Genomic DNA, 26,731 nt, shown 5'->3' on the forward strand with positions numbered 1-26,731 from the left:
AAAGGAATCCTCATTAAAACGATAGAAGAAACAAAACGCGGTAAAATGTCCCACGATCAGTGAGAAGTTGTGCCTTGTGCTATTCACGCTCGCTGCCCATTGCTGTGTCCATGACGCATTTATTAAAAAAATAATAATGCCATCAAAATATGTGTGCACACATTCTCAACTGCGTTCATTCATGTTTACAATCTTACTCAACCGCAGACTACGGTGTTCCTGCACTCCCTCGAGGCCAGCAGACTGCCAGAGCACTTCAGTGAACCGGATACTTTTCTGCCTGAGCGATGGATAGCAAGTCAAGAAAAATGCGATGAATGGGTCCACAGCTCGCTCGCCAGCTTACCCTTTGGCTCCGGCCGAAGAACCTGTATCGGCAGACGGATAGCCGAGACAGAGCTCACCATTATTCTTGCAAAGGTATATATATATAAAAAAACATTTCTGCCGCGTAGGAAGTTTCATAAGAATAACCAATAAGCCCGATGATGAGCCGGCGCTGCTGCACCATCACTTCCAGCTTCAGTGGAAACAGATATGACTTCACTAAATAACATTTGAAAAATCGCGATTGAGATTTTGGAGCACTTTTGGAAGTCGAGCAGTTTACGCACTGAGTCAAACATGGGCGCGAAATCAGAAAAGAGTAATATTTATTAAATAGTTCAAGTGTTAAGGCGCTTTATTTCCAGCGTATATTTATGTACCTCGAGTTCTTGCTCTATAGTTCTCGATAAAACTGGCTGCGGTAATAAAGTTGTAGATAAAGTCAGCTACACGTTCCGAAGGAAGGAAGAGGTTTCATATTTCCTGTTTTTGAGAATTAACTTTATATATTCTGGACAACCTCATAAATTAAGTGAGGAGGCTGTTCGTGACTGCTGATTTCATAACTTGAATGTATCTGTGTAGAGAACCATTTATCGTATGGTGGTTGGGCATTACTTGAAATTTTGCCTTGTTTGGTTGTCAGTATAGTAAGGAACTTCTTCCATGGCTAGTGATTTGTGTACGAACATGGGACAAAAATCAGCAGACATTTTGCAGGGAGTTTCACTGTCAGAGTGTTAATGAAATGAAGTTGGCCCAGACTAGCATCACTTTATTACTGCACATCAGGACGGAGAGTCACAAAATCACTCTTGCTTGGTTGCTTCTTCTGATTGGGCGGCGTCTCCTTCGCAAGCTGCCATGATTCGGTTATCACCATAAGTATTTTTTTCAAATCAAGGTAGCATCCCAAGAAACCAGTTTGTGTATTAAGAAAATCTGACTGTGCATACATTGAGCATGAACGAGCTCATGGTTTAGCCACAAGAAGTATCAGTTAAGGGTTACAGTGAGCTATGCAATGCACTTGTGCCCCTTATTTTATAATATCGACGAGATGTAACCAAGGTTTCAATAAGGGCCGAATGTATAGAATAAAGCGTGACATTTTGGTGCAGTGAAAGCCCCTTTCCTTTCCTAGGATGCGGATAGGTCGCTTTTTATTGTTTTCTTTCTTTTGATTACTAGCAGAAAATCATAGATACTTATTGTTTCCTCATAGCGTCTTGATGAGTTCTTGAAAAGCAGTTATTTCACATATTTCATGCTTTAAATTCACTCAATCTCTTGTCATTGTCTTTGCTTATTTGAAAATATGATTGAATTACGCAAGCTTTTTACTATCGACATAAAATCGAACTAACGCCTGGTTTTTTTTTCTTCTCTTCTTGCTTCCATGGCCAGATCCTGCAGAGATACAAAGTAGAGCACCCCTACAAGGACGTTCAATTTCATGAAAAACTTTTCGTCATTCCAAAAGAACCGGCCAGGCTTCGCTTCCGTCACCTGAAGATATGTCCACATATTTGAATTGGTGTCGCCAACTTCAGCACGTGCAAAGGTCTCTGCTTCGACCTGTGATCCTGTAGGCACGCATACGATGGCGTCTTGCGAAGTTAACATTTATTTAAGGAAAAGCACGTCACATGTGGCGAAACCCCCCGCGCTCAACTTTTACTCGAAATTGCGCTCCCATTGGACACCCAGATGATGACGGTGCTGGCTGAGCCCCTCAAATGCGTCAACGCTAACATATTCATTACCTGCTCTGACTTCTCTAGAGAACAATTAAGGAGCTTGCGTTTGCGCGATTCTAAACATTGGATTCAACAATAAACAATTTTTACTCTTTGATAGCAGTTTGATGTTTCTACGTAGGTCAGGCCCTGCACGTTTAAAAAACGCCTACATTTTCTTTGCCAGTTCATATCGCAAACTGTTTTCATCTCAAAAGTGACTGCGTGCTGCGCGATGGCAATACATTTTTGATTGGCAGTTATATAATGCGAAGGCTGTAACCTCGATTCACTTTCGCACTTTCTAGGAATATGAAACATGTCAACATTGCCGCCAGCGACGGTGGTCATGAGACAATGAACCTTTTTTCCAGTAGCGCACCCCTCTAGTGGCCACCAAGCGAACTAACCCTGCCGCGTCAGGCTGGGAACGCTCCCTCGAATTTTAATTAGATAGCGTTAAAAGCCCGTTACGCAGAAAATCTTGCGTCGGCGTTGTCTTCGTTGAGCGCTAAACGGAGTGTTGTAGGGTGGCCCAGGCAGCGACCCCCGCGGCCGCCGCGGCCGAGATCGAACCCGCGTCTTTCGGGCCAGCAGCCGAGCGCCATAACCACTCAGCCACCGCGGCGGCTTCCTAAGCTATACGTGTACGCTTGAAAAAACATCGGCGGTGCTCTGTCATTTAGATCAGCTTGGACTTATATTATTAACCAGGTAAAGAAGGCCCCATAGTAGCTCATGTACTCTATCGAGGCTACCTTCTTAATGAACTTCGTCGGCCAAACTTATACGTCAAGCAGTGGAGCGTTGTCTCAGACATCAAACTTCTTTTTTCTGGACTAGAGTCCTAGTTTACCGACCACTGCGACCACTTAGTTCGCGTTATGACATGAAAAGCTGGCTTTGCGACATGCTACCTCTATGCATTGCAGCGCTTGCTTGCAGCTGAGTTTGCTGCACGCTCAGGGCTTGTCGGTGTAGCGTGATGGCAATGACTGCTGCCGAAGCAGGGCCAAGGCCGGCTCAGCGGCAAAACTCTACAGTATGTTACGTGTTCATCGAGGTGCAACAACGCAGTGGCAAACATTCAGCAGCACCTACGACTGTAAGAAGCAAAGGCAAAAATTTGGGGACCTTTTCAGCAATATCCTTAAAGGATAAAATGGGATAGCACTATAAAGTTAACTGCTCTGCTGTCTTCTTGCCACTTCTCGCCAAAACTCTGTTTGGAATAGTTTCCATTACCCTTATGTGGCACGCATGAGTCATCACCTTTCATAATGTTCGAGTACCTTCCATTGGATTATCATATGAAATAATACTAATCCGACCCACTAATTCACCTTAATTCATTTTCTGGAACTGTCCTACTTCCATAGTTTTGGGGGTTATTTGGAGTTTTTGTGGGTGGGCCAGCTTCCAAATTTTGGAGGTCCTCATATTTTCAAACTTGACGATGATTGGTCAACTCATGGCCGCGTGATGTTGACGACGTCAGGACCCTTTTGAGTAGCATTCATAGATCGCAGGGGTCTTCATACCATTACTGGCGCTGCGGTGCAGCGGTGGTGCTACTTGTTAAATGTACCATTCTGTGTGAGACCGCTCAGTATGTAATGAAAGGTCAGATTACCTGATCAGAACGTTCGTTAAGCCTAACTGCTGTCAACTGCACTCAAATTAAGTTATTCCCCTTCCACAACGAGGCAGTGTACTGCCACTTACGATGAGTATGCGGGTGTCACTAATTTATGATTTTCTGAAAAAGGGACTGCTGCCCAGACTTGTATCAGCACTCCGCACCTGGTGAGTGTATTCATGAAAAATAAGCACCTCCGACTCAGTTTTTTCCGATGTACGTGCCTTGATGATTGGAAAGAAGGCAGGCGGCTCCATCTTACGTATTACCAACTTCGCGTAACCAAAAAGGGCTACGTAAAACACAACCATATCATAAGGCTGCACTTTTAGACCTGGATTTATTGCTCGAATGGTGAGCTGCCGTTCGTGTCTCCACTTCTTAGCAGCAGCGCGCGCGCCCATCCCATGCGTGGAGTAATGAAAAGTCACGCTCCTACGAATGAAAAAGACTCGGCGTCGCGAAAGAGTCCGAGACTTTGGTCAGCAGAGCTGCCGCTCAGGGCGGCGAACAAGATGTGAACGAACGCCACTCCACAAGCTATCTTGAGAAAAAGCCACCACAGCTTTCACATATGGACGGAGTATCGCAGTTACCATTAAATTAAAAAAATACTTACAATGCCGCTCTGTGCCGTTATGCTAACCATACTGCCAAGATTTTTTTCGTGTTGCAATGTCTCCCCTGTAATCCTCAATGGTGCGTATTTACCATTACTTTGCATCCTCAGCCACATTATGCATACATGACTGCGGTGTTCTATGACTGTGGTGACTATACCTTCCGACTGGTGAAAGCTGGGCACCGAACGACCACCGTTCTTTTCGCTCGACGGTTGTTTCGGCGGGGGCTGTCAGGTTAACTCCAGGACTTGCGTGTGCAACCAAAAACTTCAGCTACCAAGCAAACGCTCTAAGGCTGGGTGTGTGTATACATGTGGCAAGCAGATGCACACCTCAGTGCGACGCAGCCATGCACTAGGGCCTCTAAAGCACACACCGCCTCCTCGCGCTCATAGGTTTCACTCATGGGGGTAATCCCGAAAGGGCATCTGCAGTGTGACGCTCCTTGTGGAGTGTGACTTTCCTTGTGTGTGCTACGAGGTTCCGCGTTCCACGGCGCGGCGTAGACGGAGACCCAGATGACAGCGGCATCATCAATTACCCAGCCATGCTCTTTGAGAGTGACGACCAGAACGAAGAGGTTTAAGCCCAACCGGACCCAACCGGACCCGCCGCCGCCGCCGCGGGGAAACGGGCTTTATCCTCCCCAATTGCCGTGGCGGTTCCAGGAGAGGCCTCCCGAGCACATCCCAGGACAAGGGACCACTTTCCCGGCCGGTGACCCGCGGGAACTGTCAGCGATCCAGAGCGCGCCTTACCTTGAGGAGCGAGTGTCAGTTGATGGATGGAGAGCGGAGGCCGGTGACCCGCGGGAACTGTCAGCGGGCCAGAGCGCGCCTTACCACAGCCGACGCTATGCGCTACCTCGAAGACAACCTTCTTTCCCTCGGACTCAACACGTGAGGGGGGCGAGACCATAAGTGCGGTGGTATGTTTGTGCGCCCAAGTGAAAGCCCTAGCCCCCCTCCTTCCCCTCCGGCGTGGGCGTCCTCACCCTAGGGAGTGTGGGGAGAAGAGGATATAAAAATCGACAAGCAGTACGGAGGAAGGACGCTCAGGACGACATCGTTCGCCAAGAGGGCCTTCAGCGCCGAAGCCCGACGGCGTGCAGCTTCTGCCAGCAACCGCTCGAGCCCAACTCCGGAGCCACTCCATCGCCCCCATGAAGTCGTCGGCACGTAAGCTCGGACGCCCCAGCCTCTGAATCTTAATCATGTATAATTATTGAATATATCTGTTTGTTTAAACTGAGCCATACGGTGTCTCTTTGCCTCTCCGTCCCGTGTGGACCTGCGCATTATGGGGGTCATCACACTGGTGCCAGAAGTGGGGTCTCAAAAGCAAATGTCCTCTGAATGCTGCGACATTCATGACTTCAAAATTGTAATCAAAAGGGAATCACGGGACTGATTGTGGGACTTATACCCCCATTTGAGAGGCTTGAGGCACCGGAGGGCTTGAAAAAAAAAATGTCTTTATCTGAGGGAGCTCCCACTCCACAGCCGTCGCTCGGAGCAAGCATGCTGGCATTAGGAAGCGTCATTCCGACGTTTACAGGAGATAAGACAGGGGTTCCAATCTACGATTTCTTTTCCATGCTAGAAGAGATTGGGAAAATGGGGGGATGGTCCGATGCTCAAATGCTGGGAATGGCGAGGTGTAAGATGGCAGGAGCTGCTCATGATTTTGCATGGCGAGACGAAAAAGTAAAATCCACAAAATCATTTGCGGAATTTAAGAAGCTCGCGTTTGAGCATTTCGACACTGAACCACGTCACGTGCGGGTACAGAGGTTCCGTGACGCCGGACAGATGGTAGGGGAGGACGTGCGAGCGTTTGCGTCGCGGCTTCAGCGCTTAGCGCGCGATACGTTAAGCAGGGAGGAGGAAGGAGACCAGCTAAAGAAGAAATACGCGGAGGATATACTTAAAGAGGAAATGACCGCTTTGTTCGTGGCTGGTCTGCAAGACGCCCACGCTGAGATTCGCATTACCGATATTGACACCCGTCAAACAGTGGGATCATTGGGGAAGGTATATTCGCGGGTTGCCGTCAGGCTGGTCGATGAGGCGGTCGTCCTTCCTTGGTCGGAGCACATTTTGTACGGGTTTGTGCCTTCAGATGTAGAGAGCGGCGCCGTGGGAGTGCTTGAGCCGGTCGACTCTCTCAGCAATGGCCTGAAGGCAGCCGCGTGCCTCGTGACAGTTAATGACGCCCACAGAGTGCCCCTACGGGTGGTTAACTGTAGCCAGCAGCCACTGAGCCTTCCCAAGAACAAAACATTGGCTTTCTTCACCTCTGCGATAGAGAAACGTGAGCCCACCGATACGGTACTCGCAACTGTAGAGCATGCTAGTCCTTCGGCTGCTCCAAAGGTGTCGTTCGATCTTTCTCACGTAAAATCCAGGGAGAGGGAGGCTCTGGCTGGTTTGCTGAACGACTACTCGGAGGTATTCGCCGCGTCCAACCTGGATTTGGGCTGCTGTGGCGTTATAAAGCACAGGATAGAAACCGGCACTTCATCGCCCGTTTACCAGCGTGCGTACAGGATTCCTTACTCCCAACGTGAGGAGATGGAGCGGCAGGTGCAGGACCTGATTGATCGCGGCATTGTCGAACACTCAAAGTCACCCTGGGGAGCACCAGCACTATTGGTGGAAAAGCCAGATGGCTCGTATCGATTGGTAGTGGACTACCGCAAACTAAATGCCGTAACTCGCATCGATCCATACCCCATCCCCAATATACAGGAGACGCTTTCTCAGCTGGGCTCTGCCAGGTACTTCACAGTAGTGGACATGGCGGCGGGATTCTGGCAGATAGCAATGGATCCGGCAGATGCCGAGAAACCGGCATTCAACACGCCCTCAGGACACTATGAATGGAAAAGAATGCCGATGGGTCTGGCCAACAGCCCTGCTGTCTGGCAGAGAACCGCTGATGTTATCCTGGCAGGTCTTCTGGGGAGGCTGTGCTTCGTGTATATGGATGACATTATCATATACAGTGAATGTTTTGATAACCATTTGCGCGATATTGAGCAGGTTTTGGTGCGACTAAGAGGGGCGGGTCTCAAGCTGAAGCCCTCTAAGTGCCAATTCCTCAAAAACGAGGTGAAATACCTCGGGCACGTTGTTTCAGCTGACGGCGTGCGACCGGACCCTAAGAAACTAAGGTGTGTCTCGGATTTTCCATCCCCGACTAGCGTCCGCCAGGTCCGGCAGTTTCTCGGCCTGATCGGTTACTACCGAAGGCACATAGAGGAGTTCGCCAAGCTCGCTAAGCCGCTCACCGCCTTAACCGCCAAAAATGTCGCCTTTCGCTGGGACGAAAACGTGGAGAATGCTTTTGGGGCCCTGAAAAGGAAGCTAATGAGTGCACCGCTGTTGCGCCACCCGGATTTTAATTTGCCCTTCGTTATGGCCACAGATACGTCAAAGTTCGCAGTTGGTGCCGTGCTATCTCAAGTTATCGAGGGCAAAGAACATCCCGTTGCTTTTGCTAGCCGACAGCTGAGCCCCACAGAGCAAAAGTACGGAGCTACGGAAATGGAGTGCCTCGCCGTTGTCTGGGCAGTAAAACACTTCAGATGCTACCTTTACGGCCGCAAATTCAAGCTAGTCACAGACTGCCATCCTCTGAAATGGGTGATGAGTGTCAGGGACCCTAGCTCGCGACTCGCTAGATGGAATCTACACCTGCAGGAATACTGCTTTGAAGTTGAGCACAAGTCAGGAAAGACGCATCTGAATGCTGATGCACTCAGCCGCACAGCTGCCGTGGCAGCTATAGATGAGTTTGTCCCCGTAGTCGACCCCGCCGAATTACGCACAGAGCAGTGCAAAGATCCTGACCTGAAGCGAATAATCGAAAGCTTAGAGGGCGCACCGTCTCACCCCGAACAGCTAGGTTATTTCATTGGCAAAGACGGCACCCTGTGTCGGCGCACGAGGCCAACCAGGAAAGGGAGACCAGAGAAAACCGCTTGGGAAAGAGTCGTCATACCTCGGTCGTGGACAGAAAGGGTTCATCGCGCGTTTCACGATGCGCCATGCGCCGGTCATTTTGGCGTAGCGAAGACACGCAGGCGTGTGGAGCGTGTGTACTTTTGGAGTGGCATGCGACAGGATGTTAGAGACTACTGTGCGAAGTGTCATTCCTGTCTCGAAAGAAAAACACCCAAGGGACGAAGACCAGCTCCAATTCAGCCGTTCCCTGAGGTTTCGGCTCCCTTCGAGCGGACAGGTATGGACATAATGGGCCCATTGCCCACGACCACTTCCGGAAACAAGTACATTTTAATATTTGTCGATCACCTTTCAAAATACGCGGAAGCGGTAGCACTCCCAGATCAGAAGGCAGACACGGTTGCAAGAGCATTTGTCGAACAGATCGTGCTCCGACATGGACCCCCGAGGCAACTCTTGACAGATCGGGGAACGAACTTCGTGTCGCAGCTAATGAGGAGAGTTTGCGAGCTGCTTAAGATCGCTAAGAAGCAGACAACACCGTACCATCCGGCTTGCAACGGCGCGGTGGAGCGACTGAACCAAACCGTGGCCGGGTTCCTGTCGCATATTGTTTCGCGCGACCAGCGGGACTGGGACTTGTGGCTCCCGTATGCAATGTTTGCCTACAATTCCGCAGCACACGAGAGCACGGGCGAATCGCCATTCTTTCTTCTCTACGACCGAGACCCGGACCAGCCTAGTGAAGTGCCAGAGGGCCCCCGTCGTGTTCCATACGCTTCACTTGACGACTATAAGGTGGAGCTAGAATCGCGCTTGCAAGTGGCGAGGGACATCGCAAAGGAGGCCTTAAAGAAAGCGGCGAAGCGCAGGAAGGAGGTGCACGATCGCAGTGCTAGAGACGCGCCGTTTAATGTGGGGGACAGCGTGTACATTGAAAACTGCCAAAGGCAGATTGGGCTAGCTCGTAAGTTCCAGACGAAGTGGAGAGGACCGTGCGAGGTTGTCGAGAAGCTTTCTCCGGTAAACTTCAGAGTCCGAGACGTGAACCGGCGCTTGATAAGGATACACGCAAATCGCCTCATGTCGGCACCGGTTCAGTATTCACGAAATGAGGAAAGGGAAAGCGCGGATTTTGATGGGGACAGAAGTGAAGCGGAGCGCGCAGAGAGTTCGCAAGAAACGCCCTCTCCTGCATTAGTGCGGCAGGCGCCAGAGGTGACGGCCGGAATGCCACCGGATTTACTTCATGCATTGCTAGAAGAAGAAGCGCGCAAGGTTGCCGCGCAGATAACGCCAGGAGAGGCTCCTGCCACGAGCCCTCGCGAGTCCCAAAGCAGACAAAGGGGCACAGACTTACTTAGTATGACTCATGAAGGCCGATATCCGCTGCGAAATCGGAAAGCTAAGTCGGACTAATGGCGTAAACAGAGCGGAGTTGTGAACTGGTTAGAATTGTGTAATGCCACAGCTCATAACATTGCTATGTGCTTATGTGTTAAGTTATCGGAGTTGGTAGTTAAACCTTTCTGTCATTAAGTAACACCTTCACAAGAGAGCATGCGGAGCGCATGCAGAACCTGCCCTACTTCCTTTCGTTATCTATATTTTGTCTGTGCCGCGATCGTGCTAGAAGTGGGAGCTCCTTTGTAACTGTGGTAAATTTATTTCGTCCAGTTTGGACTAGAAAGGAGAGGCTTGGGTGCTGAGTTTCATGTTTATCTGTAAAAGAAGATCAGTGCTGCCCCTGGAGACGCCAGTTATGACAGCGGAGGCATATGGTGTTGTGCAGTGGTGTTGAGTGCAGCGAAAAGTGTTTTGTCGGACGCACTGTGCGAGGCGATTCAGAAAGACAAGGGGAGCTGCATGGACTCAAATGTTCGGAGAACATTCTTCTGGAGGGTGAGCGAGTGTGACGTTCCTTGTGGAGTGTGACTTTCCTTGTGTGTGCTACGAGGTTCCGCGTTCCACGGCGCGGCGTAGACGGAGACCCAGATGACAGCGGCATCATCAATTACCCAGCCATGCTCTTTGAGAGTGACGACCAGAACGAAGGGGTTTAAGCCCAACCGGACCCAACCGGACCCGCCGCCTCCGCCGCGGGGAAACGGGCTTTATCCTCCCCAATTGCCGTGGCGGTTCCAGGAGAGGCCTCCCGAGCACATCCCAGGACAAGGGACCACTTTCCCGGCCGGTGACCCGCGGGAACTGTCAGCGATCCAGAGCGCGCCTTACCTTGAGGAGCGAGTGTCAGTTGATGGATGGAGAGCGGAGGCCGGTGACCCGCGGGAACTGTCAGCGGGCCAGAGCGCGCCTTACCACAGCCGACGCTATGCGCTACCTCGAAGACAACCTTCTTTCCCTCGGACTCATCACGTGAGGGGGCGAGACCATAAGTGCGGTGGTATGTTTGTGCGCCCAAGTGAAAGCCCTAGCCCCCCTCCTTCCCCTCCGGCGTGGGCGTCCTCACCCTAGGGAGTGTGGAGAAGAGGATATAAAAATCGACAAGCAGTACGGAAGAGGGACGCTGAGGACGACATCGTTCGCCAAGAGGGCCTTCAGCGCCGAAACCCGACGGCGTTCAGCTTCTGCCAGCAACCGCTCGAGCCCAACTCCGGAGCCACTCCATCGCCCCCATGAAGTCGTCGGCACGTAAGCTCGGACGCCCCAGCCTCTGAATCTTAATCATGTATAATTATTGAATATATCTGTTTGTTTAAACTGAGCCATACGGTGTCTCTTTGCCTCTCCGTCCCGTGTGGACCTGCGCATTATGGGGGTCATCACAGCAGTGTGCAGGGATAACATGAGCTGCTACACCTCGATGCCAAGTTTGGTGGAGGTACTTACGCAGTCATAATGTCCCTCGTATTATGTCCTTATTTCACTGTGGCGCTTTCATCTTGCTCACTATTCATTCAAGGTGCTGTTCAGGTGCCGACCTGCTGATTGAGGTAGCTAGCATGCCTTTCCTTCCCTTCGAGGCTAACCCACGGAGTACATTAGCCTAACCTTGCCAGAAATAGTCGTTATGCGACGTGTGGCACATCACCCTTTCTCTCTTTTTAAAGCAATTTTTGACGTCTATGTTGCAAAGGTAACCAACGCATCCGTATATTGTCGTAACTATAATTAGTTATAATTAGTCGTAACTAGAATTAGCTCACCTAGCACGAGCTCGGACCGGCATTATCGAGTGGTACCGCAGTTACTCAAGGGCTGCCATTGTTGTGGCGGAAAGAAAAAGTTACACATTTTTTCGCCAGTTTGGGCGCAATGTCCACCGATTTCAACGCTCTAGTGTGCCCCGGATATATGCAGGGCATTCTGCTGTCAACTACAAAAACGCCTATGGTACTATGGCATGCATGCGCTACTATAACACCAGGCCGCAACTCCAGTGGCAGCCAGGCAGCGGTGTGCGGACACTTACAACTCTGACGACGATTTAAGCTACGTGAGACTAAAAAATATACACAGGAATATTTTGTAGCAAGAGTTACACTGGGGCTACCAGTCGACCATTTTGCGGTGTCTGGAGAGGCCAGTTGTGCGCATGCGCCGTAACCATGGCAACCGGAGAGGAGCAGCAGGTGCGGCGTGCAACCGCTCCACCGTCGGAGCCGCGCGTGACATCACGCGGATGAGCAGTTGTGCGCATGCGCCGATACCATGGTAACCAGACAGACCGCACAGATGCGCCGCGCGCTTCGTCGCCGCAACGTCCCACGCCGCTTTATCACCCGAACCGCGGATCTCATGCGCAGCATTGCGTATAAAAGGCCGAGATATAATAGGCGGCTGTATCACAACGTTTACCATGGATGCAGAAAAGGAGAGCCCAGTCGCTGCTAAATTGCGGTATAGACAATAGAAGATTAACTCTTCTGATCCTGAGGTTGTCGCCTGGCACTTGGCTACTCAACATAGAGAGAATGAGCGTATGAAGGCCAAGAGAGCAGCGCAGACACCCGAACAGAGAGAGGAACGGCTTGCCACACGGAGATGCAAGACTGCCGAGCGTAATAGACGGCGCACAGCCGCCGAGTGGATCTTAATCTATCTCATTGCTAAACATACAGTGACCATCACAAGCTCCGCCAGGGAAATGTACCTCTCGCCACGAATATCCTGGCATAGCTGAGCTAAGCCACTGCCAGTTTTTTCTCAGGTCGCAGATCTCGGGTGCTGAAGTTTGCGTTGCATTAGTTGCTTGCTCCCCGGGAAAGAAGACGCGTCAAATAACTTGCGGAACACAACAAAAAATGCAGAACTGCATCTGCTCGCAGGAGTGCTGCAAACAACTTTTCATTATCCTGCTTTTCTCTTTTGCAGGAAGGCCTCGCAAAGTAAACGTGAGGAGAAAGGATAAAAAAAAACGTAAAGAAAATACATGGAAACGTAAAAAAAATCATTTTTTCCTCCGTGCGTGACTGCGGATATCTTGCTGCGAAACGCTGTTGTAGAATTGTTTGTCTGGAATGGACGACAGTAGTCCGCCGCAGCTAGCATGACGTCACAGCTCAGTAGCAGCAGGTAATGAGCGGCGGGTTAGCCGAGTGGCGGAGCTTTACTAGAGCAGAGTCATAACCACTATGGTGCGAGGTAAAAAAAAAAGTTCGGGCCTTCTTAACCACATTCTTAAATAAGGAATTGCGATAGCACTTGGAAGTTTAGCCGAATCCGAAATATTGGGAAGTACCCCCCAAATCCTGGAAGTAGGCCCACCACAGAAAATTATTAAGGTGGATTCGTGTGGATTAGGAGGCGGATTAAGTTGGATTAGTTGAAATTATTTGTGTATTAATGTGGATTGATGGTGGTTAGTGGGTGAATTAAGGTAGAAGAGTCGGTTGGATTCATATAATTCCGTATCGTAATCCGAAGTAACATGCCAGAGCATTCTGGTTCTCAGATATTCAAATTCAGTGGCGCTGAGTACGTCTGATCCTCTAGATCAATTAGAAAATTTTGATACGTAGAAACCCGGAGGTTCTTTGCAAAACGACAACCTATATGCTATACCAATTATATAGGCACGCAGGAACTTTAGTGCTGCTCGTGACCGAATCGAGAGCATCAGGAATCAAATTCTTTCGTCCACTCGATGCGAGGCTACGCTCTACACCCAAATAATCCTTATAAGTGAGGTCGAAATAATAGGTCAAAACATTCATGAATTTTGTAAGGCATAGATGAACGTGAGCAGGTAGATGTATGTGTAGACTTTGCGAAGGCTTTTTATAAAGTTCCGCATTCTAAACTTCGTTAAAACTGCGCAGACTAGATATTAGTGAGGCTATCGTACTGTGGATTCAGACATATCTTGAAAATCGTTATCAACTTGTTAGAATTCGAAAGAGAATATCAGAAAAGCGGGAAGTGCTGTCAGGGGTGCCGCAGGGTTCTGTTTTGGCCTACTTTTGTTTGTGTTGTATATAAATTATATCCCTGATATCATTGAACCGCCTGTTAAAATCAATCTTTTTTTCAAAATTTGTTGTCCTGTAGGTTGCCCAGAAGATTAGGTTAAAATATATAGGTGTATTCAGTCATTAAATTCATGGTGCCCGAAATGGGGCATGTAAATAAACTACAAGAAACACACGTACACACATGTAGCAAGAAAGAAGAATGCTATGAAGATTTAATATAATATCAGTAAGAATGTCTTGGGCGAGATTCTGAGTTTCAGGTACTTGGGAGTAAGGTTAACATATAATCTTGATTGGCGCAGCCACATTGAAAACATCTATTCAAAAGCTTACCAGAAGCTTCGTTTTTTCAGGAGAAAGCTACATAATGCGGCCAGAGAAATTATATTGGTTGCCTACAAGACGTTTAAAAGGCCAAATGTTGAATATGTATGGAGCGCACATCAAAAGGGTTTAAAACAGAAACTGGAGAGGATACAACTGATTGCAGGCTGTTTTACATGTTCCAAATATCGCCCTACTTACTCGGTCACAGAAATGTTAAATGAAGTCGAGCAAGAATAAATAAGAATGAGAATGCAAACTCACAGTTTGAAACTTTTTTTTCAGATAATGGATGGAAAGCAAAGTAAAAATTAATACGGAATACTATGTGAAATCGCCTCTGAAACGTTGCTCACGAAAAAAACCACAGCAGAATAATGCAACCCATGATTACACGTACTGGTGTGTACCCGTATTCATTTTTCTCAGATGTTATTGAAATCTGGAATCAATTGCAAACTGATGTTGTTGAGAAGATTGATGTTTGAAAATTTTGTCTTAAGTGTGGTGACGTTTTTGCAGGAACAGGGTGAAAATTTGTAATTCTGATTTTGTCAATGTATTTTTTGCAATGAGAGTTGTATTTCTAATTGGTATTTGTGTATGCTTTTCCTCCCAGTATTGACCCTCATTCAATGGTTAACAGTATGAATAAATAAACCAATCAATCAATATTATTTATGATGTTTTAACGTTCCAAAGTAACTGAGGTTATGAATAACACCTTAAAGGTCAGCTCCGGATAATTTTTACCACCTGGGGTTCTTTAACGGGCCCTGATATCGGACAGTACAAAGATCTCTAGCATTTAGCGTCCACTGAAACGTGATCGCCGCGGCTGGGATCGAACCCTCGTCTTTCAGGTCAGCAGCCCAGCACCATGACCACCGAGGTACCGCGGCCACGGAGGCTGCGTGCGCGCGTTCGTGTGCGCGCGTGCGTGCGTGTATGTGTGCCTGCGTGCGTGCGTGTGTAAGTGTGTGCAAGACAGAGGGAGAGAAGCCTCCACCTCCAAGAGCTTCTACCGGATTGCTCTGTACTGTAAGGTTCAGCAAGGTAGTTGGCTGCGCCAGTTGGTACTTGATTTTTTTCCATCGTCAAACAGCGCACAAAAACCCAGGACACTTGGAAGGAACCGCATGGACAAGAGCACACTAGTAACTGACTAAACGCAAAAGCACTCAATCGCTCGGTGAGACTGCGCGCATTGTTTCCGCACGGGTCATAAGCATAAAACCGGACAAAAGACGATAAGCCATGCAGTGTTCGCATGAATCTTGTTTAACGGGCTTTTTTACCGTTCCGTCACAATCGAAGTGCAACCGCCCCCGCCTAAGGCTGGATAAGCGGGGCTTTGTCCTGGGCAGCAAGGCGGATTGTTGTCGGCGCGACGACGAAATAGAAGACAGGACAGCAATCTTGCTGCAGCGTTACCCTTTACGCTTCCCGAAAGCTATGCACGGCCGGCATCAAGACAACGGTGTGCTTGGTCGGCTGACATTTTATCTAGAAGAGATACCGATGCCCTGGTTCACGCGTCTGCTCGTGTCAGAGCTGCGCCGGAGCAAGCTTCATATGTACGTTTCGCTCCGCGATGCTTGCAAGTGCGCTTAGGAAAACTCCTTTGGTGTAACGTTCCAGCGATAGACTTTGCAAGCCACCATGAATGCTTACCGCTGTAGCCCGCTTAAAAGAGGGCGCAACTGGCTCGCTCCTTTGTCGACCCACCCTGAGGGACATTGGGGATGCAGGGTTCAAGGCACGAGCGAGGTCACCAGAGACACGTTGTTCACAAATACTACTTCCAAGCGGTATCTAACTTCGGGGGTGAAAGGATTCGAAGAGGCGCCCAGAATACCTTCGTCGCCACTGGTCGGGTTCTCGTGGAAGGCCTGGAATGTGACAGGTAAGAAGTTTTCACTGAGATAATAAGTTTCTGCTTGATGGCATTCATCTCTTTCAACATGGTTTTTTTCGATCTTTACTCTTTAACTATATCTTGACTTCTCCCCTGCACACATCTTCACATGATTATAAGAAGCGGGGATGCGAAGCCCATTTTAGTATTTCCAGGTAACTGATCATCTGTTTTTGAAAGCGTGCTGCCATCATAACACGTCATGGTATCGTGGAACCTCGACCAATATGTTATTTCGCAGCTTTCTCAGAAGACCGACTGGGGGTCAGATAATGCTTCGTTATATCCGGCACGCCTCTAGAAAATGTGTTGTAAAACGTGGTTCGGTAAAATGATTATACCAACGCAGGTTAGAGCGTGGTAGTGACATTGACCACCCCTCGTTTCAGCAGGAGAGAAAAACACACTAGAAATGACGTGTAATCTTGGTATGCCTGCAAAGTTACACAGAATGTAGGATGCCTTAAAGTGTACCACGCAACGAAACGAGGAACCAGCGCGAAAAGATGACAAAAGAGAGGGAGGGAAAACTTTATTTCAACACAATATTAAGCGTCAAGGATGTCTTGGGCCAAGGTAACTAAGGCCAACTGGTCCGTCAGGCGGTTCGAGGCTAGCCAAGCCAGCCACGATGAGGGAGAAGGGTGTGGTAAAGGAGGAGACTGAATGGACACGGGGCAGGAGAAAATGCAGTGTTCCAAATTAGCATAGGATTCAGGACAATTCGGGCAAGCAGCGGAGTGTCGAATATGGTAGAGATAAGTACTGGCAGGATTAAGGTATGTATTTGTGTTAAAGGTGTTAGGTTTTAAACGCCCGGTGTTAAAGTTCGCCGGCGAGGCGATGCACCACCTCATTGCCTGGGGTTCCAGCCTTACCAGGAATCCATCTCAGTGTGGCAGTGTGGGGACGTTGTTTGGTGAGAGTTCTTTGCAGGTGATCCCGCAGTTGTGCAGGAATCCGACCCGTATGAATTTCCCGTGTAGGCTGCATTGAATCTGTATATATGGCATATATATCCTGAAGGATTAGGGGGTTCTGGGGAGAGGTCCTGTATGCTGTTGATTATCGGGAGGGCATTTAGGGTAGCTGCTGGGTGAGGATCAGTGTAAAGACCAAGGGTGTGTGTCGCTACATGGATGCCAGTCGCAAATAAATAAGCAGCTGCTCCAACGTGGGCTCGTGATGCGTCTGTGTATACGACAAAACAAGAGTCCACACATCAAACGGTTGTGTCAGCTTTGGTTGTGCTTACTTTTCCTTCGTCCATTGTCTCTTCTGCCTTAATTTTGCCAAAAGCAAGCTACTCCCAGCTGTGTAACAGAACACAAGTTACGTAGTCTGCGCTTTGTTTACTAACACTTTGAAACAATCGAATCCCGATAAGCTTTTACTATACGTGTAATGTGCTTAACACTTTAATGGTTCATTAATTAATCTATGCTGATTCTTTCATCTAAGCTTGCATCGGTTTCATTCGTCCCACAGGAGAGGACAGCCGCTATGAACCGCACGAGACTGGCATTGGTCTGTACCATAAGCATGGTCCAATCATGGTTCAGAAACTTCCCGGACGGCACTATCTTGTCCACCTGTTCAGAGCCAAGGATTTTCAAACTGTTTTTCAAGAAGAAGGGCGAACCCCTTTTCGCATCGGAATGGCGCCGTTAAAGCAATATAGGGAAAGGACATCTGTGGAGTACACTAAGGCTAGTATTCTCCATATGTAAGTACGATTTGTGATGTCACGGTATTTCTTGTCCTTTCTTTTGTAGACAGCTACACTCTAAACACAAATACACCTATATGGGAGTGAAATGGGAGTGAACTGTCCTCTAGCGCACACCCTTTTATAAAAAAGTGTGCTATAGAGGACAGTTTTACTCCCTTTTTACTCCATTCTGTTTACAGTGTACGTCGCTTCAACTTAAAACTCGTAAATGAAGTGTGCTCTGTTATTTGCCTTCTAGGCTCCTGTTTCTGGAGAAAGCATCTTGTCACAATTATGAGCGAGTTACTTCGGCGTATTGTGTGTGAAGTCCGCTCAAACCGCAATGCTCCTGGTTCGATTAAGCTGTAATAACCGCTGCAATATCTTGGTATATACTGGGATGTTTTTCTTCTTTCTTACTGGCCTTGCTTTCACCTTTCTTTCTCAAGTTATCACTCTTGTTTGACTGTCAAGAACTTTTATAAAGCCACCTGACTAATTGTCACAAAGTTCGTGCCTGTCCGGTTCTTTGCCCAAGTAAATTGATTTGTTACGAAACTAGCATACGCATCATGCCTCCGGTCAACGGCTAACAGGCGTGGCCCTACCGTCGGTCAGCAATCGAACCTCATCTTTCGCACGCGGGGTAGAGATGTTTGTCGCTCCTCCCCCTCCGAACTTACGGAGAGTGCAGTGGTGGGAAGGTTGGCCCGATTAATTACACCTTCGGCGCCAGCCAACCATCGAGCCTCCCACAGTATCGTGACACTAATGTTCCGAAATGATTTTCACATCATAAATTAATCACTTGTCGCAAGTGTGCCACATTTAATTGTGGTTGTAAGCCCTCACGCATATGTATTCGGTTTCAAAGTTGCCTAAAATCTGGCTACAAGGTGTATATTTATTTATTTATTTATTTATTTATTTATTTATTTACAAATACTGCAGGCCCTATTCGGGCCCAAGCAGGAGTGGGTACATACAACAACGTAAATTACCATTGCCAATTAGCAATTAAGAACACAATAAACAAGTACATACATCATTGTAACACTATACGTAACAGAAATAAACATGAACGTACAACAGTGCAATACGTAAACAAAATAACAATGAAAAAGCGTGACGCAAAAGAAACTGCTCTCATTGCGGCAATTTTAGAGGTCAAAGAAAAGGTTATTTGAAAGCTGAACGAACGATTCTATTGAATAAGCGTTAACTACTTCTTCGGGTAATTTATTCCATAGTGAAATTGCATGGGGAAAAAGAGAATATTGATGGATGTTAAGGTTACTTAATGGTTGCTTAATTGTTTTGTTGTGGTTTGTACGAGCAGAGCGCATGGGGGGCTCGGGTAAATAACATTCACGCGCTATTTTGTAGTGACCATGGTACAGCTGATATAAAAATTTGATGCGAGATACAATTCTGCGATGAACTAGTTTTTTCAATTTCGCCCTGTCGCGAAGAACGGACACGCTTGAAAAACGCGAGTATGTGTAGTATATAAACCGCAAAGCTAAATTTTGCACTCTTTCTATTTTGATTAAATATTTTTGATGAGGGCTCCAGATTAAATCCGCATATTCTAATTTTGGTCTGACAAGAGCTTTGTATGCTGTTAACTTAACGATTGATGAAGTACGGCGCAATTTCCGTTTCAAAAATGCCAGCTTTTTTAGAGCATTGCTGCAAACGTTTTCTATATGGGGTTCCCAACTTAAATTGCTTGTGAGTGTAACACCTAAATACTTCACTCGCTGGGTTTTATGAATATAAGAATTATTAATAATATAAGCAAAATCTAAGGGTTCTTTCTTGTTGGTAAATGTAATAGCTGCCGTCTTCAAAGTGTTTAGCTTCAGTCCCCATGTTTCACACCATACGCTAATTGAGTGCAACGCGTCATTAAGTCTTACTTGGTCGGAGTGATGATTTACATTAGTATAAATAACACAATCGTCCGCAAACAACCGGATCTTCACAGGCGATTGAACAGATAAATAGATGTCATTGATATAAACTAAGAACAACAAGGGACCGAGGACTGACCCCTGTGGCACCCCTGAGTGCACTTTCAGTGTACTAGAAACGCAGTCTTTAACAGCAACGTATTGTTTTCTTGAGGACAAATTAGAACACAACATCGTAAAAAAAATTTAATTTTTATTGAATCTTTTTTTTTACCTTTCTACCCTTGTTCGCCTAGTTCACAAAAATAAAATCGACTAATGACACATTTGTGCGCTTCGGATTGATGTAACCTTTATTTTTGAAATGCTGCCCATGAGAACTTATTAACATCAGTCTCTGATATCTCTCAAAAAACACTGTATCGTAGCACATGAACTGCAAATGTCATTTTCCTCTTTACAACAACTCAAGCAAGGGAGTTCACGGCGTCGCGTGATTCTTTTTCTTTTTTCACAATCCGGAGCTAGTGACCTCAAGGTTGGCGTTGCATGATTTACAAACTAACACTAACGTACAGAACATAGGTGGTTGAAAGGAGAACTGATTTCGACTAAAGAATCGAACTTGGAGCCTACCATTCCTTAAGACGCCGTTATACGGAGTCAGAGTACACGTGATTATAAAGCAGCAAAAGCGGAATTCCTTGAGCAAGAATATCTGTCGGCCTTCATTTGCTGTAGATTAATGTGGTTCATTTTATACATTAAACAAACCCTACCACTCGTGCACAATTCTTATGAATTGAATAGTGTTTTCGCTTCTTTCCGCAATTTTTTTCCCTCATTTAATGAAGAGGGCTTTCAAGGTAAGCCCTCTTCATGCTGTTAAAAATTCCACTCAGCGAGAAAATACTTCTATAATGACAGTTTAAAACTGCCGCAATTTCATCTGTGGTAGAGAGTGGGAGGTTGAGAGACGTGGGGTAGAGGTTGGGCAGAGGTAGGATCCGCATTCCATTAAGTCTGTCGGCATTTGTCCCACCATAGCAACACATCTAAAATATTTAAATACAGCATTAATACTGTAGCAGAGACCGGCATGTATAAGCACAGGGCGTATACGCATACTGGCCAACACGAACAGACGTAACCAGATTAGTCTGCCAATTTGACCAGGCTACTGGACCGGGTCCCAACCCTCACCTTCGTATATAAGGCCACCAACCTGGGCTTGCTGACCTAGCCGAGCACGAAAGCACCAAAAGATTCAAACTGTCGCTTTCTCTTTGAAGCCAGGAGGGCAGGTTATCACACACATCTCTGCAAGTCATTATTTACATGTGTGGGAACCGGACAGTTAGGAGGGAGGTTTGTCGCCTTCTACAACAACCACTTAGAGATACGATTTCCTCTGGACTAAGATAGGAACGTGCAGTAACCTACAGTGGTCAAGCAAGAGGTAAAATTTTGCATCGGAGCACCGTCTTGAAATATTATTGCTACAGATAGTACCTACATTTGGCTCTTCCGCTCTCATAAATAACGGCGAATATTGATGGCTTTAACATTTAATTAAAGCGCACTTCTTTGACATATATGTGGGACCAAGCCTACATAAAAACCATATTTTCCGTTTTCGGGAGTTCTCCGAGTGTAGACGTTGGTTTTTTAAATCACAATGCATTGCGCAATTCTGCCTTCTAATAAATCAATGAAAACATTCCAGGCAGGGGGAGCAATGGCACAGCCTTCGATCCGCGACGCAGCAGCACATCCTTAGGAACCACGCCGCAATGTCTTATGTTGCAGCTATCGACTTTGTAGCCGAAGACTTTGTCAGCCTTGTCGAAAAATCCTCTCAAGACGGCGGAGAAATCGAGGACTGCTTTTACCTTTTACGTCGATGGGCCTTAGAGAGTAAGTAGAACGGACGCGAACATAATGAACGAATTTTAGGCATCCTTAAATTATAATTTTGACTTTATTAAGTTACTCGCTGTAGTGGCCTTGCCGGGATGGATAGGAGCATGTCCGGACATTAGAGCGCCCTACATTTTCCGAATGTTCAGTCGTGTATTTTATATTGAAGTATTTACATTTTAATAGGGGGCTCAAGAATACGAGATTAATATAAGAGACACACATTTATTGGTACAGTCATTGATTGGTGTTGTTCATTACTGCAAAGCTTCCAGTTATTTGTACTGTGGTGGTTCTAAAAGCTCAGAGGCAGCCGGTATATCGACTAAAACCGTGTCTGCTGCGTATCGAAGTAGCATATGTTGAATTGTATACCGGTGCCGCAAATTCAGCTATAATCATATCCAGATATTTCGGCTTCTCGGTGTTTCGCTGGTTCGGCTCGAGTGTTTATAGCTTCCATTCTATTCAAAAGTTCTTTGACGCAAACGTTTGAAATGCCTGCATTTTCTAACAGCTTGTACTGTGGTAGCATAAATATGTTAACAATCCTGATTGGTGTATTTGAGCTCTATCATTGTTTTTGCTTCCTAGGCATCACACTAATATCTGTCGGCGTTCGTCTGGGGTGTCTTCAGTCGGAGGGTTTGCATCCTTCGGGGGACTGCACGTCTATACTGAAGGACAACATGACTTCGTTGCAATGCTTGCAGGCGTTCAACACCAACTTCCCGTACTACCGCTTCTTTCCAACTTTTAAATGGAGAAGATTTGAACGCGCCATGGACGACTACACAGTGTAAGAATACTGTTTTACATTACGGATCTCCAAAGTTTTGTTGTGGGCACCGGTAGGGAGATTTGCTCATATTGAAGTTTGATGAAAATTTGCCCAGTGTGGAGGGGCTGGCCAGGGTCACGTTTCCACCGGCTGTTCTATTAGCGTTTCTTCACATGGAAGTTCCCTCACTATTTCGATTAAGTGTGCACAACTGCATTCACAAAATATAATGTCTCTTGCAAACTGAACAAACTGGGACACTGTGTAAAAAGCGACAGCTATATTGAAGACATGCGAGAAGCCAATGCCGTATAACTCGGACATCATTTTAGTCTGCTAAAAGCAAAGCTTTACTTGAGGACCACGTATGTGGCACCTTGGGCATATAAAAAAAATGTTTTTCCACTTTGAAAAGATGCTTGTACCAGGTTTGTGTGTACGAACTTGCTACGAATAGAGACCGAAATAAATGCAAAAAACAAACATTCCCAAGAGAATTGTAGGAGATGAAACATTTTGAGGGGGAAACGCTTTATTTTGTCAACCCGCAGCTTTTATAGCTTGTTTGTGCATTTGAAATATTTTTTGTAAAGAACGGTTCGTAGGTAGCTCTTTTAATTTATTTCAAAAACAACCCATAAAAAATGAAATCTGAAATAGTTCTGTGAGCAAAAAAAAAAAATTCCTAACCGCATCCGTCCGAAAATAAACCCCAATTTACACCCCAAGTCTTTCAGAAAGATAAGTGATGAAAAAAAAGAAGTGCTAATTCATAATTTCCGCTGCTTAAAGCGTCGCACTTCCTACCTGTAACTAAAGTACATGTCTAAGAGCTGAAACGCAGCTAACAAATTTATTATGATTGCACATAGTCCACAAAATATCACAGCTAAATTTATTGAAAATGTTCGGTAGTTTGTCTCTAGCGCAAGGTAGTACTGAGCACGAACTTCGAATGCAATCAACTCTTATCAGGCTCCAAATGAGGACATCAACATTTCTGCTCATCCGATTTCTTCCGCTTTCTTTTCTTGCCATCCGCAGATTCCGCAGTAGGTGCTCTCAGTAGTGCTTCCTAAAGGCGTCTTGGCACCAGAGCCGCCTTTTAATTTCTCACGCAGTTCACTTGGCTTAGCCAGTATGGAGACTAGTGAAAAAAATGGCATCAGTGCTATTTATTTCCAATGAGGCTTCGACAATCGGCTTTCGGCGCTACTCAACAAAGTGAGCCACATACCTAAATTAAAGAATCCAATGAATTTTTATGGGGCAAAGCTACACCGAGTTTAAAAGGTAGATCATAGTAGACGAAAGCGGATTAATTGTGCTAACTTGGCGCTGTCTAGCCCGGACAGGAAGCTTGGAAAATGGGTGGCTTGGCAGTTTTCTTCAGTTCAATTCCCATCGCTGTGACTACAACTCAGACCACGCAATTGCGTTCAGGAGCAGGATGCCGTTACCTCTGGGCCACCGTTGTGGACAGACATGAAATATATCCGTATCTCTTTCACCGCGTTTTGTCTGCTAGGCTTAGCCGCTCATGAACCATAGAATCTTTCATTATTATTTTACAGCCAATTACCTGCTGGAAACATTTTTTGTTCAATCTGAAAATTTTGTTTTTATACGTGCCAATTTTTCAGGCGCATAACTAGACACATCATGGATGCTGCATCCAGCTTTTCATCTAGTGGCGGACGTAAGCCTTGTACTATCCTGGAGAATATTCTCGAGGATAATCAGCTAGCGTGGGCAGACACAGTGCCATTCACCAGAGACCTCATTCTCGGTGCCGTCGAAACTGTGAGCATTGTTTTGTCATTACTGCCTCTGCAGAGAAGGATGACAAATTTTATTTAAAAGAAAACTCCTGAAGAAAATTGTTGAACGTAAATACATAATTAACGTTCAGTAATCTTAAGTAATGGTCACTATAAACCAGTATATATTGACTTCTCAGTTAACGCTTTCTTAATGGGATCATTCGAATGACGGTGGCACTTCAACCTTGATAGGCATTTTTGAGGCCGCAGTAATCAGCCAGTGAATGCCGAATGGCCTCTTACCGGTAACTTAAAAGCATCGTGCAAAGGACGCGCGCTAATACCCGGTGATACTACTCAAATACCGTTAACGGTCTGAAGGCAGTTATTCAGTTACATTATAGCAGCATAATGAAAATCGCCTTTTCGCTATGCGCAGTATTAGCAACCTGTACTTCAAGAGATCGCAGCCATTGGCTTGCAAAGCTAAGAAAGCTTCTATAAACGGCGTAACTGGTCACACTTCATTGAAGAAGCAATTATTCAACTTCATACTTACTTGCTCAATAAAAAGCTTCGTATAATGAACTGAAACCGTGGTGATTTTGCTCTATTGCCGCATATTTTCAAAAATAGTCGCTTGTCGCTTTACCAGGAAGATTTTGCTTGCATTTCAGACTGCTTCAGTGGCTACAACCTGCTTGCTCAATCTCGCAAAACATCCGGAAATGCAAGAAAAAGCTCGAAATGAAGTTCTAGCTGGAGTAGGAAAAGACGAACTTTCTATTCGTAAACATCACCTGGAACGTTTGCCTTACCTGAGCGCTTTCATTAAGGAAAGTATGCGGTGAGTATTACAACCTGTCATGAAACATTATAGTAGTTCGCGCGTTTTAAAACCCGCACTCTGCATGGTACATGCAACTAACTTTATGCTATTGTTCTTCTAGCATGATTTAATCCTTGCGGAATTCTGTTGGTTGTCTTCACTAACATTGCGGAGTACCAACAACCACAGAAACCAAGCAGCGCAGGGCATTTTTTTCTCTCTAAATTTGTGGTGTTCATCAATAGAAATTGTTAGTGAATATTTTATCGCTTAAATATAATTTATTACAAATGCAGAAGAACAGTCTTATGTAGCCGGTGGGAACCGAACCCACGACTTCCGAATTACGCGTCCGGTGCCCAATACCAGATCAGCAGCGGCGATGGCTGTCAAATGTTTTGCTTTCGCGGGTATTTAAGTTCAGGTATGACCTAACTTTGAGAGTGTTCACCAGCGCCACCCTCGTCCATAAGCGGTGGACGTAGTATGTCCTGTATTATGTCCTGTACGTCATCGAACGCCGAGGGCGGAAGCTATGTGAGAACCCGAGGGGCTCGTTTGACTAACTTATGAAGGAAGGCAACAGTCACCGAAACCAGGGTGCATAGGAGAATGTTTTTTACTATTATTATTATTATTATTATTATTATTATTATTATTATTATTATTATTATTATTATTATTATTATTATTATTATTATTATTATTATTATTATTATTATTATAATTTGTGGTGCTCAACGATGGGAGAATAATACTTCAATGAATCTGTTGCCTAAAGGAAATTGGATTATAAAGCATCAGAAAAAACAACCATGCCGTCGGTGGGTTCAGAACCGATCACCTCTGAATTTCGCGAAATTCACTCTCTGCCCCGGCGCACACAATATGCTGCAAAATCCCTCTAATTAGCCAGATAGTTAATAAAAACCAGCTAATTATTTTTTAATTATCGTATCTTGGTGATTAGCCCAAAATTGGAGTTTTATGACGTGAACAAGACGATGTCATATCAGTTTTTGAAGCGAAGAAAAGCCCAATTTCTAGAGCACTGCAGCGCGAACAAATCCGACGCTTTTTCCCGCACGCGACCGAAACTGTGCGCACGGGGATCACCGGAAGTATGGCGTAAGCGAAGCGCCCGCTGGTGACTTCTCATAATGAATGAGGCACCCAATTCGAAATGCGTGTTCTAAGTTTCCTCCCTAGAGAACGTCGGAGCACAGCTTAGACCGCAGCCGGCGTTATCGAGGGCTTAGTCACTCGGAGTAAGGAAAAATAGTCATCGTCTGCTACGCGGCCTTCGCTTTTGAGAACACCGATAAGCACGCCGGGCGCTCTGCCTTTCTAGTTAACTCCAGAAAGTTTTTTTGATCTTTTTTTTATTTTCGTCACTAGCTTCCTGAAAGCGAGAAAGGTACTCTTCTCTGACAGTGCTCCGATTATTGTTTAACGTTAAATAGTGCCGGTATATCGACATGCATTGTATTATTTCTGTCAAGCATCTGTTCTATTTCTTTCATGTGGCATTGGCTTCACTGTCAAAATAAATGAGAATGACTTCATAGATGAAAAGATTCTAACTGAAAACATTGCAATTCTAGCACTAAGGCGCTCTGTACCGGCTGGCTCAATACGGTTGCCGTGTGCTGGATCAGACACGTCCCGTGCTGTAAGAAGTGCTAGTACTCATTTAGGAAACCTTCTCCGCAGATGCTTAGCACTTTCTAGTTGTATAGCAAAGAGGAATGAATGAAATTTGTACCTTTTATGGATTTAGTTGCTTGCAGCCCCACTTCGACACTCCTGGAAAGAACTAGTATATGGGATGAAAAGAA

The 26,731-nt window shown here is 46.2% G+C and overlaps 1 protein-coding gene across 1 annotated transcript in view; it reads left to right on the plus strand.

Annotated features, from left to right (window-relative positions):
- Positions 1 to 26,731, plus strand: part of LOC144095350 (uncharacterized) — a 62,472-nt gene that overhangs the window by 26,400 nt on the left and 9,341 nt on the right. Inside the window, exons 9-16 of the mRNA XM_077629114.1 lie at positions 208 to 420; positions 1,735 to 1,854; positions 15,703 to 15,961; positions 17,462 to 17,699; positions 21,327 to 21,517; positions 22,115 to 22,319; positions 23,945 to 24,104; positions 24,742 to 24,911. Coding sequence (XP_077485240.1) covers positions 208 to 420; positions 1,735 to 1,854; positions 15,703 to 15,961; positions 17,462 to 17,699; positions 21,327 to 21,517; positions 22,115 to 22,319; positions 23,945 to 24,104; positions 24,742 to 24,911 — 1,556 coding nt within the window. The remainder of the gene's footprint in view (positions 1 to 207; positions 421 to 1,734; positions 1,855 to 15,702; positions 15,962 to 17,461; positions 17,700 to 21,326; positions 21,518 to 22,114; positions 22,320 to 23,944; positions 24,105 to 24,741; positions 24,912 to 26,731) is intronic.

This window comes from Amblyomma americanum, chromosome 6 (genome assembly GCF_052857255.1).
Source record: "Amblyomma americanum isolate KBUSLIRL-KWMA chromosome 6, ASM5285725v1, whole genome shotgun sequence".
NCBI classification, from domain to species: Eukaryota; Metazoa; Arthropoda; class Arachnida; order Ixodida; family Ixodidae; genus Amblyomma; species Amblyomma americanum.